This window comes from Muscardinus avellanarius (genome assembly GCF_963383645.1).
Source record: "Muscardinus avellanarius genome assembly, chromosome: 9".
NCBI classification, from domain to species: Eukaryota; Metazoa; Chordata; class Mammalia; order Rodentia; family Gliridae; genus Muscardinus; species Muscardinus avellanarius.
In genome coordinates this window covers 3,930,192-3,947,519 of record NC_137795.1, presented here as the reverse complement: position 1 = coordinate 3,947,519, position 17,328 = coordinate 3,930,192, and the positions used below count along the sequence as shown (strand labels likewise).

Here is a 17,328-nt window from a genome sequence, read left to right as displayed (position 1 = left end):
AAGGAAGGGAGATTACTTGCCCCTCAATCGACAGTCCAAACGTGTCCTTTAAACATGATTCATTTTATGCACAAAAGACTAATTTAAGGAAAATTTCTTTCTATTCACAATAATGATGCTAAATGGGAAAGCAATTAGAGCCTTACAATGGCTTCATCAGGACCTCATCTGTCAAATCCCAGAATCAGACTCCTGGAACACTTCTCCGTACAGTGAAATTAGCAGGGGGAAAGCAGATGTAAAGCAAACAGGTGAAAGTATGAAGTTAGCATGCTCGAATGAACATGAGCTGCAGACTTACTGGCTAGCTGTGCTCACTGGCCACCATCAGCACTATCAGGGTGACTCATTGCATTGCCATTGCTGAATACCTTTATTCCCAAACAGGAGCCATATATTCAGAAGGAATGAGCCTTCTGTTTGCCCGTCAAATCAGTACTTATAGGTATTGCCAAAGCCATCATTCCCTTTCATGTATGTGTGGAGGAGTACTAGGGATTGAACTCAGGAGAATTTTACCACTGAGCTACACTCCCAGGCCTTTTATTATTTTTATTTTAAATAGGGCCTTATTAAGTCGCCAAGGACCTCACTATGTTGCTGAGGCTGGCCTCCAACCTTCAATCTTTCTGTCTCAGCCTCCCAAGTACTGGGGTTGCAGGTGTGCACCACCATGCCCAGTAGACCCCGGCTCTTTGCCCCAAACTTTCATAATTTTATGGTCGAACACATGTTTCTACCAAAGTATGTTTTCTACTTCCTCTGCTCCCTCCGATTTACTTAGAAATTCTTCTTTCTTGGCCCCCTCTCCCTGACAGCCCAAAGTTATAGGAATAAACAAATCCACATTCCACTTGAGGCAAAACAAAAAGGTCAAGCAGTGATTTTATGAACTGTGGAAAAACAGTATCACATTAAATCAGACACACACACACACACACACACACACACACACACCAGAACAGGTTTTCTTCTCTTCGATTCTATTTTTGCTATTTACTTTTTATGCATAGTTATGTATTCATGTATGACTGATCGCACTGCTTCAAAGCACGTTAAGCTGTTAAGTACGAAAATAGATGACGTTGAAAACAAAGAACCTGGTGGTAGAGGTGAGGATTTTTTCCTCCTTCAATCACATTTCTCAAATATAGCTTTTTAAAAAATCTTCATTAAACTTTTCTGAAAGCTTCAATTTTTAGGTTAAGGCCAAATATAAAAACTTTCAAACATAAAATGTCCTTACAAGAAAAGAACAATCGGCAGCAATGGGTAATGAACTACCAAAGGTACATCTTTCTGACCTTTTGACTTTCTGACCTTTTGACTTTTAAGCTACTTATTTTGAGGAAGAAATAAATTAGAGAGTCCTTGTAGCTATATATTTTTTTAAGTTTAAAACCACCAGGATGGAAAGAACTCAAGACATGTTCAACATCTGAAAGATGTGCCTTTAAACCTTGACAATGGCACTGCTCTGCTCAGACCTCAGTCAAGTTTCTTCTTTCCCCTGAGCTCCTCGCCTGCAGAACAGGACCACAGCGAAGATGAGATAATATGAAATATGGGAGGCACCTGGCATACAGTAGACACACAATAAATTCAACAGATACAATACACTTCTGCCAAGGTTTGGCAAATCATCTTTTTAAGGTCCTTCTCCTCATTAGTTCTCATTAATTAGGTGAAATTATAAGCATTCTAATCCAGTAGCATCTGGCTAGTGGTCAAAGGGCCATCACCATGGGGCTCAAAGGATGCTGCCTGCCCTGTGACCTCTGTGCGGCTGGTAATTTCCTCTTGGTGACTCACTGCAGGGCAGGGAGTGCCTGCCATCCCTGCAAATGTTGCTCAGAGGCCTGGGGCTTCCTCATGGAAAGACCCAAGTAATTAGAAGCAGAGGATTGTTTCTGAGTCAAAAGGAACCAAGTACATCCTCCTGTTCAACCTTACCTCTTTACAAGTGAGGACAATGAGACAGAAGAGGAGCGATTTGGCGCAGCTGACTTAGTGACAGAACCCAAAGCTATTTATCAGTTTTTCATCAATACCAGTAGTTCCCAGCGAGAGGTGAATTTGACCCCCGGGGGCACATGTTTGGTCGTCAAAACTACAGACTGTGGGGATAACAACTGCCATCTAGTGGATAAGGGCTAGAGATGTTGCCAAACACCCTCAGCCACAAAGATGGCCCCTCAGTAACAATGTCAACGGCATCAAGGGTAGAACACGACTGCTCTCCACTGACAGGCCCAGTGTCTCTAGGGATTCTAGAAGATGCTTCTTAAGCTGCTGCTGGTGGGAGCTGGATTTGGCCCCAAGCTGGAGAACCTCAATAATTACTGGATCAGCCCAGTCAGTTCTGCCTCTTGAGTATTGAGGACCACCAGGATCAGGGGGGATCTAGAGACTTGGGCCTTGTGTTCATGCTATTGATAGTCTTAAAGACACACTTATTAAAGACACACTTATTAAGCAATCTAAAATCTTATTAAGCAATCTAAAAGATGATTCTCAAAATCATTTAGGAAAAACACCACAGAACAGCTTAATGATAAATAGCCACTCAGTTATCAATATTCAGAATGATCACTTCAAACAAACACATTTGGCACTGCCCTGAACATCTCCAGCCCTGATGGGCCAAAGGAGGGAAAAGAGATTGAAGTGCAGAGGCTGAGCAAAGGTATCCTCAGAGCTTCCACCCAAACTGACGGTTCTGTGTTGGAGGAACTGAAATAGAAAAGCAGAGTCGATGATCCAAGCAATCACGTCCTAGCGCGCCCTTTCTGGTTCTTGCCATGCGTGCCATCTGTCCCGCTGACCTCACAGGCCTTCACACTGGATGGCATGACGCCAAATGGGAGTCTGGATGAGGGAGAGCGTGGCAAACTGCAAACCATTTGCAAGCATGAGTCATTTATCAACCTGAGCTCATTCAGCCAAAGCGCCACTTGGGAACTCTGACTTTAGTTCTGACCCGTGGTAGGAATATATGTTGCAGCTCAATCTCATTCATTCATGAATCCACATTTACCAAATACCTGCAACGCCCAAGGCACCGTGCTTAGAAGAGCATACTCCTACTCAAAAAAATAAATAAGTAAAATAAAACAAAACAAAGAAAAACAGAATCACAGTGGTTCCAAGAAGAATAACATGAACCAAACTAAACTGTTCATAGATTTACAACTTCAAGAACTGGGCAAGCAATGTCTCCTTTAGGTGGTTTGCTCTAAGAAGACTCCATGGGAGGAGATGACATTTGAATTAGGTCTTGAAGAAAATCTGTGATTTCAACAGATAAGAACATTCAAGGTATAGAAAGAGTATGAGTAAAGGAAGGATCATAGAGCTGGCGTGGCGGCTCATGCTTGTAATCCCAGCATTTGGGAGGCTGAGACAGGAGGACCACAGTTCACAGAGAAGCTCAGCTACTTAGTGAGGCCTTTTGCAACTCAGTGAGACCCTGCTTCAAAATAAAGACTAAAAACTAGGGCTGGAAGCCGGGCGTGGTGCCGTACGTTTGTAATCCCACGCTTGGGAGGCAGAGACAGGAGGATTGTGCTGGTTCGAAGCCAGCCTCACTGGCTTAAGAGACCCTGTTTCCAAATAAAAATATAAAAATGGGTCTGGTAGTATAGCCCGGAGGTAGAAGGGTTTCCAGGAACCCCAGTACCACCAAAAAAATTAAAAAAAAAATAGGGCTGGAGGTGTATCTCAGAGGTAAAATGCCCCTGGGTTCCATCCCCAGGACTGTAATAAATAAATAAATAAATAAATAAATAAATAAATAAATAAATGGATCATAGAAAACATAAGGCAAGCTGGGTATGGTGGCACATACTTGTAATCCCAGCACTTGAGACGCTGAGTCATGAGAATTGAAGGTTCCAGGCCAGCCTTAGAAACTTCCTGAGGCCCTATTTCAAAATTAAATTTTTTTCAAAAGGGCTACGGGTGAAGGTAGAATGTTCCTAAGTACAACAGAACCCCCAGTACAAAAGGAAAACATAAGACAGATAGTGAAGTGTATGGTTTAACTGGAATTTAGGGTGAACGGAAGGGAGTAACAGAAAAATGAGGAAAGTTGAGATAGAGGCAGATGGAGAGAGACTTAAAATAGCTAAGAGACTTAAAACAGTTGCTATCCAACAGGGAACCAAAGGAGGTTTATTATTGTTGTTTTTAAACATACAGAACACAGTCAATGGAGCCAGAGGGAAAGTCCTCAGACATGGGTCCAGCAGGATGGAGAAAAAGAAGAAACTAGAGTCAAGAGAGAAATTAAAAGGTTACTTCATGTAGTACTACATACTGGATAACGAGACTGGAACAAGATCACGGGAATAAAAATAATAGACGGGTAACACCCACCATCTATGAGGCTGTCATGGGTGAAGAAGAAGAACAAAAGTTAAAGTGGAAGAAACATACAACAAAGGAGCATATAAAATGTGCTGTACTGTGGATCTGATTTCAAAAAGCTCATGTACCTGAAGGCTTGACACCCAGGGCTGTGACGTACAAAGGTGGGATTTTAGGAAACAACTGGCTGGAGAGGACTTTGACCTTATCAAAGTTTCATCCATCATGACCCAATGGATTATGTGAAGGTGCAAGGAACCGTTGGAGGTGGGCTAGGGGGAGGAAGTAGGTCCCTGGGAGGATGGCCTGGAAGGGTTTATCTTGTCCCTGACCACCTCCTCCCTGTCTCTGCTTCCCAGCGGCCTGAAGGAAAGCAGATTCCTTAGCCACACCCTTCTGACCTGAGGCCCAAATCAACAGAGCCACCTGACCTTGGACTGAAACCTCCAAAACCATAAGCCAAAGTAAATTCTTTCTCCTCTAAGTTGTTTTCCTCAGGTATTTGGTCACAGAGATGAAAAGGTGACTAACACAAAGTGATTCAGAAGTTCTGATCCTGGGTGAGACAAAGAACCACAATAATTATCAGACAGGGAAGATGAAAGAGGAAAGAAGACTGACTCAGAAAATGGTAGCTGGACGCCAAGGTCAGTCCTGCCACAAGTACCTGAGTGTATCATCCAGGCTCCATGTCTGACCCATTCACCATAGCACAGGACCTCCCATACTCACCAGCCCTTCTGAGTCCCGATCCCTACACCTGCATGCCCTAGACTCCTGCTGACGTGTAGGAGGATGCCTGGTTGAGGGACAAGTGAGTGACAGCTGCCTGACACTCTGAACTCCAACCAAAACTGTCTAGAGGGGCCATGAATCACTTTCCTTACCTCTTGGCTATGTATTACGTGAAATTTCAGTACTTATAGGCCATTACTCTGTTAACTGCCTTGTGCATTCTCTTTTGTGGGGGAGATATCAGTGTCCATCTGCATGGAAGCTGCAACCAGACTGCCACTGCTGCCCCCTCTGGTCTATGCTGACCTGACCCTACTTACTCTGACGTCACCCTGATTCAACTGGCAAACTGGGAATACAGACTAGACAAATTCTCAGGGCTGAGGCACTTGTTATTAATACTTTTAGAATTTATTAGTCATCACAAATATGGGAAAAACATTTTTGGTACTGGAGATTGAACCCCAGGGCCTTCCTCTGAACTACACTCTCAACCTTAGGGTCTTAGTAAGCTGTTGAGGTTATCCTCAAACTTGCGATCTTCCTGTCTCAGTCTCCCAAGTTGTGGGATTACAGGTATGCACCACCATGCTCCACTCAGGAAAATGTTTTTACTATGCTTTCATTGGTGCACTGTAATTATACATCACAACGAGGTGTCGTGTGATAGGAATATTCATGGGTATGACATCTGGTGTGTTTCCCTCCACATCTGACTATACTCCCTCCCCTTCCCCACACGTCGCCACTGGGATTCATGACCCAACACCACTTACTATGAATCACCCTGATTCAGATGGCAAGCTTGGAATTCCAACTGGACATATTCCCACGACTGAGGCACTTGTTCATTACAAATATAGGAAAATATGCTACAGGCTTCATCTCCTAGAAGATGAAGACTAGAAGACTAATTTTCTCTCTCTAAATATCAGTGCTACTAAGTAATGTGATGCAAGATTGGTTATGTAAAAATGTGAACGGACACATATTTGGACTGATTTTATGTCACCTCTGTTAACTTTCCCAGCAAGTATTTGGCTTCCAATTTTTATTGCAAAGGCAGTAAACAACCACCCATCAATGCTATTTCAAAGATCTGGAAAAAGCTTCAGAATCTACTTATGGGCCTAATCCATTTTATACCATCATCCGAGATGTGGAAAAACCAAATATTTTAAATATGCAATCATTAATATAATTGGTATTAACATAATATATAAGCTCTAGCTTGTGATTTCCAATTTATTTTAATACACATTTGTCAATTTTGTTGAAATATTCGTAGGATTGAAAACTCAGGACCTAATGGGTTAATGCCTCCTGGGAAGGACATGGAATTCAGTTAGAGGATGCACCTGCTAACACCAGGATACAACTGCTTAGCAGGTAGTCTTCCCAAAGGGTGATAGGTACTCACCTTCCCACCCCGAGCACTTGACAATCTATTATTAACAGCAAAGATGTCTGTCCTGATGGTGACTCATTAAGTAAGCTGATTCATGAAGGCTGAACATCAGCAGACCTCACTAAGGAAATCATTTTCTATATTTAATCAATTACTGGGCTCATCAAATGTCATTACTGGGTCACATCAAGAACCAAGTGAAAGAAGGCATTAGACATATCAGGGAGAAATAACTTCTTCCATTGTCTTGCAACAGTTAGAAGTCACTCTACTCACTACAGCATGATATCTACCTTACCAACAGCTACACATATATTTGCATACTGGGTGGTCTTCCTTTTAATATCCAAAATATTTCTTTTAATTTTTTATTGGTGCATTATATTCATACATCATATTGGGGTAAAAAACTTGTGTGTATATACATGTACACATCACCAATTTAACCCCTACCCAATTCCCACCCCATTTCCTCCCCGTCCCTCCTTCCCTTGCTTGGCTTAGTGGTTGACTTTGATATGTTTAAGTACCTTATGTGTTTTAGAGAATTTCCTTCTTCCCCCTCCCATCTCCTCATTTAGGTTGTCTTGTTTGCTCCTCTATAGGATTTCCTTTTTTCATCTAGAGTTCCTCCTATGACCCATTTCTCCCTAGCTCTCACATATTAGGGAAAGCATCTGATTTCTTATTTTTTGTGACTGACTAATCTCACTTAGCATAATGTCCTCCAGTTCCATCCATTTCCCTGAAAATGATGTAACTGAGTTTTTTTGTGAGTTTTTTTGTGTGTGTGTGTGTGTTACTGGGGTTCCTGGAAACCCTTCTACCTCCAGGCTACACTCCCAGACCTATTTTTTATATTTTTGTTTGGAAACAGGGTCTCTTAAGCCAGCGCGGCTGGCTTCAAACCTGCAGGATCCTCCTGTCTCTGCCTCCCAAGCACGGGGATTACAAGCCTGCACCACCACACCCGGCATAATTGAGATTTTTTTTTAAATGGCTGAGTAAAATTCCATTGTGTACAACTAATGCATGTGTATCCATGTTCATAGCTGCACAATTCATCATAGCCAAACTGCGGAAACAGCCAAGATGTTCATCAACAGATGAATGGATTACAAAAGTGTGGGATATGTATCCAAAATATTTTGAACCATGTGTCTCTTTGAGAAAAGGACCAAATAATCAGAAAAACATGCATTTTAAAACTAACTGAAAACAGAAAGAAAATAAAGATTCTCTTGGGCTTTAATATACTCAGACTTTCAGGCCCCATGAACAAATAGTAATTGATACTTAGGCTGTGTTGGTGATCTCGAGATGAGTATGTAACTCAAGCATCTCCCCTAAAGACTGCATGGCTCCCAATGACCATCAGCACGCGTATTCTTAGAGAACTCACCATGCTGTATCACAGTCATGCTGTCCATCTGTGTCTTACCTCAAGGCTGTGTACCTAGTCACAGAGGCACTTTTACTGGTCTTTTTGTTTCCAGTATTTACTAAACTGTATGGAGATATTAATAAATAAAATTTTTGGAACAAGTAAAATAACAAAGATTTTTGAAAAGTACTATTCATATGATTATCAATGTAATATTATTAGCAAAGAGATGAAAGATGTTAGGCATGTTGTCCCATGCCTGTAATCCCAGTACTAGGGAGGCTAAAAAAGGAGGGTCGCAGATTCAAGACAGTCCTCAGCAACCTAGTGAGACCCTATTTCAAAATTTAAAAAGGGGGTGGGGATATAGTTTAGAGGTATAATATCCTTGGGTTGAGTCTCCAGTAATAAGTTAATGTTCATGATAATGTCTAGATTCATAACATGAGTAAGTCAGATATAATCAGAATCAGAGCTTCTGCCTAAACCATCTAAATAGAGCTACAAGTAATAACAAACAAACAAACAAAAAAACATATTCTAATGAGAGTTCCATTATCTGGTGTGGCTAAAAAACCCAACTCTGTGTGTGTGTGTGTGTGTGTGTGTGTGTGTGTGTGTGTGTGTGTGTGTGTTACTGAGGATTGAACCCAGAGGCATTCTACCTCTGAGCTACACCACCAGTCCTATTTTATATTTTATTGTTTATTTTTGAATTATGGTCTTACTAAGTTAAGGAGGACCTCACTAAATTGCTGAGGCTGGACACAAGCCTGCAAACCTCCTGTCTCAGCCTCCCAAATACTGGGATTACAGGCATGTTCCACCATGTTTTGCTAACTCTCCAACTCTCAATCTTCCAGACCAATCTACCGAATTGCTGCAGTGCAGACACACAGAGATGGGACATGTGTCTCCATGTTGTGGCAATAAGATACAAACCAAGTTTGTGGATTTATCTTATTTGTGCTATGTTGACCAATCACAGCATCCCCTGACATACTGGCATAGGTGTGTGTGTGTGTGTGTGTGTGTGTGTGTGTGCGCGCGCGCATGCATGTGTATGTGCTGAAAACCTAGATTCAGCTCACATCATCTCTCCTTTCTTCAAGAGCAGCCCAGATGTCATTGCTTACTTCTACGTTTTTGTGAGTATTACGTACATGGCCTGGCATGCTTTCTCAAAGATACAAACTTCTCTGAGCCGGACCTGATAACTTGAAGCTGAAGTTGTATTTAAAGAGCTGATACAAACTTTTCAGGTTTACTGAGCAACTGACACATTACCATTTTATCACTCCAGCAAGTCTCTTGGAACAACTGGCCCTCATAGACAAGACTCACTCACGAGGCAAAAGCCTGGTTCTGCTTAATCATATCGACTTAAAGTCCAATTCCATAAGGCTTTCAACGCAAGGAGAGACCTCCTCCTTACTGGTGCCCTTTCTAATACGGGAAGGAGCACTCCTAACACCTCTCCTTCCACTGAGATTCTGGTCTTGGAAAGATGGGTACATTTTATTTATGCTAAAGGTGAGACAGAAGCATCAAAATCATGAAAGCATTCCTTTGAGCTAAGATCTGTCTTGTGCTTTATGAATTAAGGAAAGATAATGACCTCTGTTGAGTTATATAATTATTTTGAAAGCAGGTGGATCTTTTTCTTTAACATAGATTTAATTTTTACATTTTATTTGTTTTTAATTTTTCTGCTTTTATTTGTACATTATAGTCTCACCTCACAATGCAAATCATGTTGACGATGACATGCACACACTCTTGAATGACACACATGCACACACGCTCGGTAACATAGATTTAAAAGGTAAAAATACATAAGCGAAATGAAGTGAAACATAAAGGAAACTGTAAACAAAGGTAGATTATTTATGGGTACTGGGCTATCTTCCCCTTCTTATCAAACTATGTGATCTGAAGCTTTTTTAAATATAACATTAATGTCATTTAGTTTTCCTGCAAGAAGCCACCAGCTTTATTTGGCTAATGAGTAAGTAACGCCAAACAAGTGCTTTTACATTTCTGCTAAGCAGCTGAAACCATATTGATATTCTTGTAGCTCACATGAAAAAGGAACCACCACTCCCCCCACTCCAAAGGAATCCTCAAAGAGGAAAACTCATATCCAAACAGACCAGCACCTAACTGGGGGTGTCAAAATACACTTAAAATTGCCTACCATTCATCAGACCTTTAAGAAAGATCTCAAACAAGATCATTCGGAAAAAGGCTGACGGTTTGCAGGACGGGTTCGCAAAGTCCACAAAGGTAAAACATGTTTCCCATCAAGGGACACAATCTGTGTCCCCTCATCTTGAATCTGGGTGCATCTGGCGATGGCTTGAATGTTAAGGTTCAGCATAAGTGGCGCTGCATGTCTGGGCCCAGGTCACAATTAAGAGACTAGCAGCTTCCCCGTCCTGTCTCTTAGGACAGCTGGCCTACAAGGCCAGACAAGTGCACCTACACTGAAACTGTCACGCCAAGCTGCAAGGAGACATCCTGGAAGATAAACTGTATGTGGGGAGACATAAAAAGAGAGAAAGGGAGAGGGAGAAGAAAGGTGTGGAGAGAGACAAGTAGCATGGAGGGGCCTAACCCGTGAATGAAGATGCTATCTTTGAAGAGGACTCTCCATCCCCAGCAGCCCCACCTGACACCAGTTCTGCCATATTCAAACCACCCAGCCAAGTTCTTCCTGAATTCCTGACCCATAAAATCGTAAGCGAAATAAAATGGTCGTTTTAAGCCACTAAGTTGTGAAGGGCCTGTTGTTCAATGATACATTAGTAGGACATGGATCCATTTCATATGAAAGAATATTAAAAATAGAAAAGCTCAAACTGATCCCCTACTAATTTGCACTTGAAATGGCTTCAATGAACCTGCTACAAGGTGCTGTTTTTCATTTTATGATCTAATAAAAATTGCAATAGCATTTATGCCAGATATGCAAAACTATGCTTTCAGAAAACACCAATAGAGAAATTTGAACCTTGACAAGTTTGAGCAGCTCTCTTGTAAAACTTTCTCACCTGTCTATCTCTCCTTAAAAGAAACTTGAGGCAACTCTAAAGAGTCTCATACTCCAAGTTAACGACATGTAAAAATGATAAACTACTTCTAATTTTACATCCTGCTCAGTGGTTTACATGCAATTACTACCATGAGTCCAAGGAAGCTGAACACGACAGAAGCACTTAGTGGCCTGTATGAGTCAAGTAGAGTTAGAAGAATATAGCAACCTCCAGAAAGCCTTAAAGCGTTAGCTTGTTTTCCTCAAAATGACTCATGCACATTACTTTACATATGCTATTATAATACATGTAACTTCTTAGAACTACTGACTTCATTTGGAAACCATAGGACATAAGAATCTTTACCAGGCAGTGAGGTTCAGCAGAAAAAGTGAAACCTACTGACAAATTTTAATTGCATTATTATTTTTTTAAATGTGAAATGGGGGCTTAAAAATCCTTGGTGAACAAAAAACTTTAGCAATCCTGTTTCTTTCCAAAGTCTTTTCAATAAACATAAAATAAATATTTTGGCTCTTGCATTAGTCATATTCCCAAAGTTTATTCTTAATGAAAGACCACTAAAATTAGAGTGGTTGGTGTTATTTTTATTAAGCATATTAATCATAAAAATAGTACTTTTGTACAGATTTTCATTGAATCATGCCATTCCAATCCTGAGCCTTTCAGAATTCATTCAGACTTCCTGAAAATGCCCTGGGAAGATTCACAAGATATTATCTGGTATGCTAAGTAGGTAGCCTGTAAATTACGAAAAAACAACTTCAGTTTATACCTGAGTCAACTCAGTACTAAGTTGTATGTGATGGCATTTCTTGCTACAGCTGTCACCAATAGTCTTAAAAACAATCGATTTAAAAGTTCAGTCACTAAAAGGAGGAGATTGAAGTCATTCACTCAACATTTACTGATGGGCTATTTTATTCCAGGCACTGGAGCAGAGGAAGTGCTCACCACAAGATGCCCACCATTAGGCAAGGAGAAAGCAGAAGATGAGGGAAAATAAAAGACAGATATCAGAAATCAAGTATAAGACAGGTCAGGGTTCACGTGCAGAAGAAGGACCCGTAGATGCAAAATCACAGAGGAAAGGGCCAGCTCAGTATGTCGAGAAAACCCAATGCATTATTGACAGGCAAAACTTAACCATCCTGGTATGACTGGTATCCTGAGGAATGTTGAAATTAATACACTGTGTTCCACCTCACTCAGAAACCCCCTCCCCGGCACACACAAGTTCTACAACGTTGGCTAAACCTCAGATTAATATATTAGCTAAGAGTTTACCAAAGCTCCTCCTAAGAGAGTATTTGTGACCATCTGGACCTTTGGAATCAGAGCTTTGCTGGAAAGCCACAGCTCAAGCTTAGAGAACACAGAGCGATGTTGGAAGGGGCAGGAGATGATACTAGAGAAATAGCAGGTGGACTAAAATGGGAGGACTTGTGTGCTATTTTGTCCAGTTAAATTTTTGGAAACAAATCACTATAATTAAGAAAAATAAACAAGATGAAACAAAGATTAAAACATGTAAGGAGAGGAATACTAACTGTTTGGGTGTAAAGATAATTTTACTATGCATATCAAAACGCCATGCTATACACTTAAATACACTTACTTGAGAAAGACAACCGAGCCAGGCACCGTGGCGCTGGCCTGTAATTCCAGTACTTAGGATGCAGAGATGAAAGGAACGCAGGTTCAAGGCCGGTGTGTAAGAATGTAGTGAGGCCTCATATCAAAATAAAATAAAATAAAAACAGGGCCAGAGGTGCAGCTTTATAAAGGAAAGGAAAGGAAGGGAGGAAGGAAAATTTCCACCATGGCGCACAGGACGTTTCCTAAGCTCATTTCATTATTCTAATATAAAGCAACTCCACCCACCCTTCCCAGGTTTATTACTGGTGCACGTGCACACACATGCTGCTCCTTCAGAGCACCAATCAACGTCTGCTGAAGGGCACTTTAATTGGTAACTGAAATTACATGCACACTGAAAACAGGCTCCTCATTGTTTAGACTTCACGTCCTCAAAGACCTGGAAAGTCATTTTAGAACTATACATACAAAGAACGCAAGTCTCAAGTATAAGAGCTATGCAGGCCTGTGTCCACTGATCCCTTTAAGGCTTCTCCCACCAAAGGGCCCACACAGCAGAGCCCAGGGCCTCGTCTTCACACTTGCACCTCTCCACACAAGCGGGTACGTGGCAGGGATGACAGGTATTCTATTATTACAAGTTATTGTCTCCATAGTCAAATCAAAGACTGTCATGATCCTTGAAAAATTTTGTACCTTTGCTTTGAACCCAACAGCATCTTGTCAGTGAAGAAGAATTTGAAATGAGTAATTCAGACATAAAACTATATTTAAAGACCTCTTTATATTTTCCACCCATAACCCATCAACCCCTGCCAGCCCAGTCCCTCTCTGGTGGAAGTTTTAGTAAAGAACACAGCAGTAACAAGCTCCTGAATCCACGGGATCCACTCTGGTGTGAAGGTGTCCACCCCACTGGGCTCCACTAGATGCCAACAATCAATTTTTAATTACAGCAGCAATAGCGATTCAGAGAAAAAGCAGGCCACTCGCTGAGAAGGAACCAAGAGACTGTTCATTACAATCCCCATCGACCACGAGCCAAACTTGCCGAGACTTGTGCTGCCAAGGACTTGGCTCACCATGGCCCCAAAAGGGCCCCTTTTTCAGAAAGACAAATTCTTACCTCTGGGATGTTTTCTTGTATTTTCTCCTGTAGAAAAAGAAGCATAAACACATATCAGAAAAGAGCTGTGTCAAGCGGTGGGAGACAGGGATGGCGTTAGTGGGGGGTGGGCACGGAGCACAACACTTCTAGGGGTTGCCTCTGTGAAACCTATGGGTCTTGAAGCCCAGTGAAAAGTTGGGGATTGTTGTGTTCTCTTGTGGTTTGATGTACAAAACTTTAGCCTTCACAGTGAAAAATAGCATCTCAAGAGCTCCATGGCTCTGCTCCGATACTCTTCCCTCCCCTTTTGAGGATGATGGCAAGTTGTTGTCTCAGCCCTTCCATCTATAAGACTTATGGGTGTAAATAAGCAGAGACTTGTAAAATATTTCCTTTGTCTGGCTCCTATTAAATCATCAATAATTATTAGTTATTTGTGTTGTCACTACTGTTGCTATTACCCACATCATCTAGCACTGAGCTCCATTTAAAGATATACTTTTTTTGAGAGGGAGGAGGAATTCTGGGTATGGAATCCAGGGACTTGAGCATGCTACCCATACACCTTCCCACTGGGCAACATCTGAGATGCTCCTCTTTAAGTATAAATGTATAATCATGCAGGTAAACCATGAGATCAGACATAAGCTCTTTGAAAAAGTGGGTTAGGAGTGTGCATGTATCACTGTAGTCTTCTAACTTTAATTCTTTTGGAAATATATAGGGGACTGGGAAGGTAACGGGGTTAGGAGGGAACCACTCCAAGAGATGTTGTGCACATATATGAACATATAGCTTTAAATCTCCCTACAAAATGTAATTAAATTGCACCAATAAAATTCTAAAAAAAAATCTGGAGAAGAGGATAATGGGAAATTCTAGAAACAAATGATGGGAACAGCATTAGGAAGTTGCTAAAAGCTCAGCTAAGGACTTCCCTGGAAGAAAAGAGGCCCAGGCGTAGCACAACACTGCTGTTTATAGCCATCAATTAGTCTTGAGCAGATTTCTTGTGCACTGGGCTTTCTGATCCATCAAGTGGAGATAACAGCCAGGTATAATGGTGCACACCTGTAATCCCAGTACTTAGGAGGCTAAGACAAGAGGATTGCAGCAATTTGGTGAGGTCCTTAGCAACTTAGTAAGACTCTGTCAAAATAAAATAATAATAATAATAATAATAATTAATAATAATAATAGCAGCTACACACTACTTAGGGGTCTAGCTCAAAGGTAGAAGACCTCTAGGTTCAATCCCTAGTACAAAATAAAAGGGGGAGACAGTAACATCTGCCCTGGCTATCTTTACCTAGGTCATTGTGGCATTCAAGACGAAGTGGTTACCAAAGCACATTGACCCAATATCCCAATTTTCTTCATGCTTACATTTATTTTTGTTAACTCAGAAGACCCTCAAAAGAGTTTCAGAGGCTCTTCGGTGGAGAGGATTAGGGGAGAGGAAAAGCTGGGAGAAGACATATCTCCCCTGGGAAGTATAATGCTTCCCAGTTTTTAGTTCCACACCTGCTTTCCCAGTACAGTCACTGCTCCCAGCGAGCCCCAGCTCTGATTTTCTAATTAGAGTTACATGCCACATGGCTAAAACAGAAACAAAAAGGAGCACAAGGGGTTCAGGTCCCAAGTCACCATGACCTGTCACACCTCTGTTAAGATGAAAACACAACAGGCTTTAGGTTAGTATCAGGTGAAGAAAGCAGAAGGCAGCACAGACCCCAGAGTGGCCCTTCACCAGGTATGTGCCGATACCTTTTCATCCCAGAGGAATCACACCAGGATGATAACCATGGCCCCAGGATAATGGCTGAGGGGCTCTCTCCTTTTATTTTTTACTTTTAAGCATCTTCTAAAGTTTCTTTAAAGAATGAGTGTTATGATTATAATTTTAGAAATTTCTATAACTGTGTGTACACAGAGCTGAGTGTGGTAGCACATGTTTGTAATCCCAGCATCCGGGAGGCTGAGACGGGAGGATTGCGGGTTCACGGACGGCCTCAGCCACTTAGTGAGAACCTCTGCAACTTAGTGAGACCCTGTTTCAAAATAAAGAATAAAAAGTAATAGGGCTGGGGTGAAGCTTGGAGGTAGAATGCCCCTGGGTTCCACACCCACATACCCAATACTGCAATAAATAAATAAATAAGTAAATCTATGTGTACATATACATTACCACATAGATAGATATGTACATATGTAGGGATAGTTATAGATGTTTATATGTTTGAATTGTGTCACCAAGATAGGAAGGAAGGCCCATTATACCGTGCTTAGGGATTGGGGCCATAAAGCAAACTACCCGTGTTCCATTCTTGTCTTTGACACCTAAAGCTATAATGCTGGACCAGTTATGGAACCCCTCTAAGCCTCAGTTTCTTCATCTGTAAAGTGGGAAAAACCATGGCACTCTCTTGATATCTGGTCATAAGAAATGAGTGAGGTAATTCCCCGGAGGTCTGCTCCCCAGGGGCAGGCGCTTTGTGTAGTTCCCCACCACATCCGGTTCCTCGAACAGTGCCTGTCCTCCCTCCAGAAGCTGGGTGGATGCGGATTACGCACACGCTCTCGCCTGCACCCTGCCTCCATGACATCAACCCGCACCTCATCAGCACTGCGGGCTCATCAACTCATCTAAGGAGCCTCTGGCGAGGCTGAGAAATAAGCCACCGGGAGTGTTCGAGGACCAAAGGCAACAGGACTGTGGGGCCAGGTGGAGTCCTTGGCTTCTACTTGGAACTCCAGCTACCTCCCTCAGCAGACAGTGTCTTCAGAGATCCGGTGAGAACAGCCCTGGCTACAGGACTTTTCCCAGCATTTTCCAAGAACCATACAAAGGCCGCACTGGGAGTGCTGAGGACCGAAGAGGAATAAAAGTAAGAATAAAAATAAGAATTTTGTTGATCGGTGCTTTATTTTCTGCACCTACCAACAATAAGCACTTGTACATCGTTAATACTCATAGCTCTGTAGAATTTAATTCTACCCATTTTCCTTCTGTGACTAAGAGAAAAGAGGACTTCTACTACAGTGGTGGCTTCCTACTCACAGGAGAAAAGCGCCCAGAGTCCTGGAGCTCGGCTTTGCTGAGCCTTTTCTGCTCCATTCCTCGTACAGACCTTTACTCACTTTGATCTTTTACTGCCTGCACCCCTGGGCTTAACCCTCTTTAGACCTGATGGGAGTGAGGCTCAGAGAGATTAGGTAACTTGTCAAAGCATACAGCACCCGAAAGTGTCTGAGACAGAGAACAAATTCTGAATCCCTCAAAGAAAGCTGAGGAAATGATGCAAAGAGAACAAAAGATTCCAGGAGGAAACTTAGATACTTAGACCGAAAAAATAAAAGCAACAATACAACACCTGGGTTCTTCCCAACCAAAGACAGGAAATGAGCCATTAAAGAAACCCTGTTTATTCTTGGCCTTTTGTGTTTTAAGAACCTCAACAGATTGTATCTCTGACTTGCTGCCTGAGAGACTTAAAGGGAATGCTTCTGTTTGGGTTTTCAACTTGCTTTAAATCGACAGTTTTCTGGAACTTGAATCAGGGTAGCATTAACCTGGACATCTGTGTAGCTACACTGAGCTAGTGTGGAAAGCAGAGAATGAGCAGGAACTGCTGTGCTCACCTGGGCAGCTGCAGAAAGCCCAGCGCTG

General features: G+C 41.9%; 1 protein-coding gene across 3 annotated transcripts in view; it reads right to left on the bottom strand.

Annotated features, from left to right (window-relative positions):
* Positions 1–17,328, bottom strand: part of PDE1C (phosphodiesterase 1C) — a gene marked incomplete at both ends in the record, with an annotated part of 503,660 nt that overhangs the window by 271,107 nt on the left and 215,225 nt on the right. The window contains one exon of one of the 3 annotated variants that reach the window (XM_080701936.1): positions 13,677–13,703. The exons of the other annotated variants lie outside the window; for them this stretch is intronic. Coding sequence (XP_080558062.1) covers positions 13,677–13,703 — 27 coding nt within the window. The remainder of the gene's footprint in view (positions 1–13,676; positions 13,704–17,328) is intronic. 3 annotated transcript variants of the gene reach the window in all.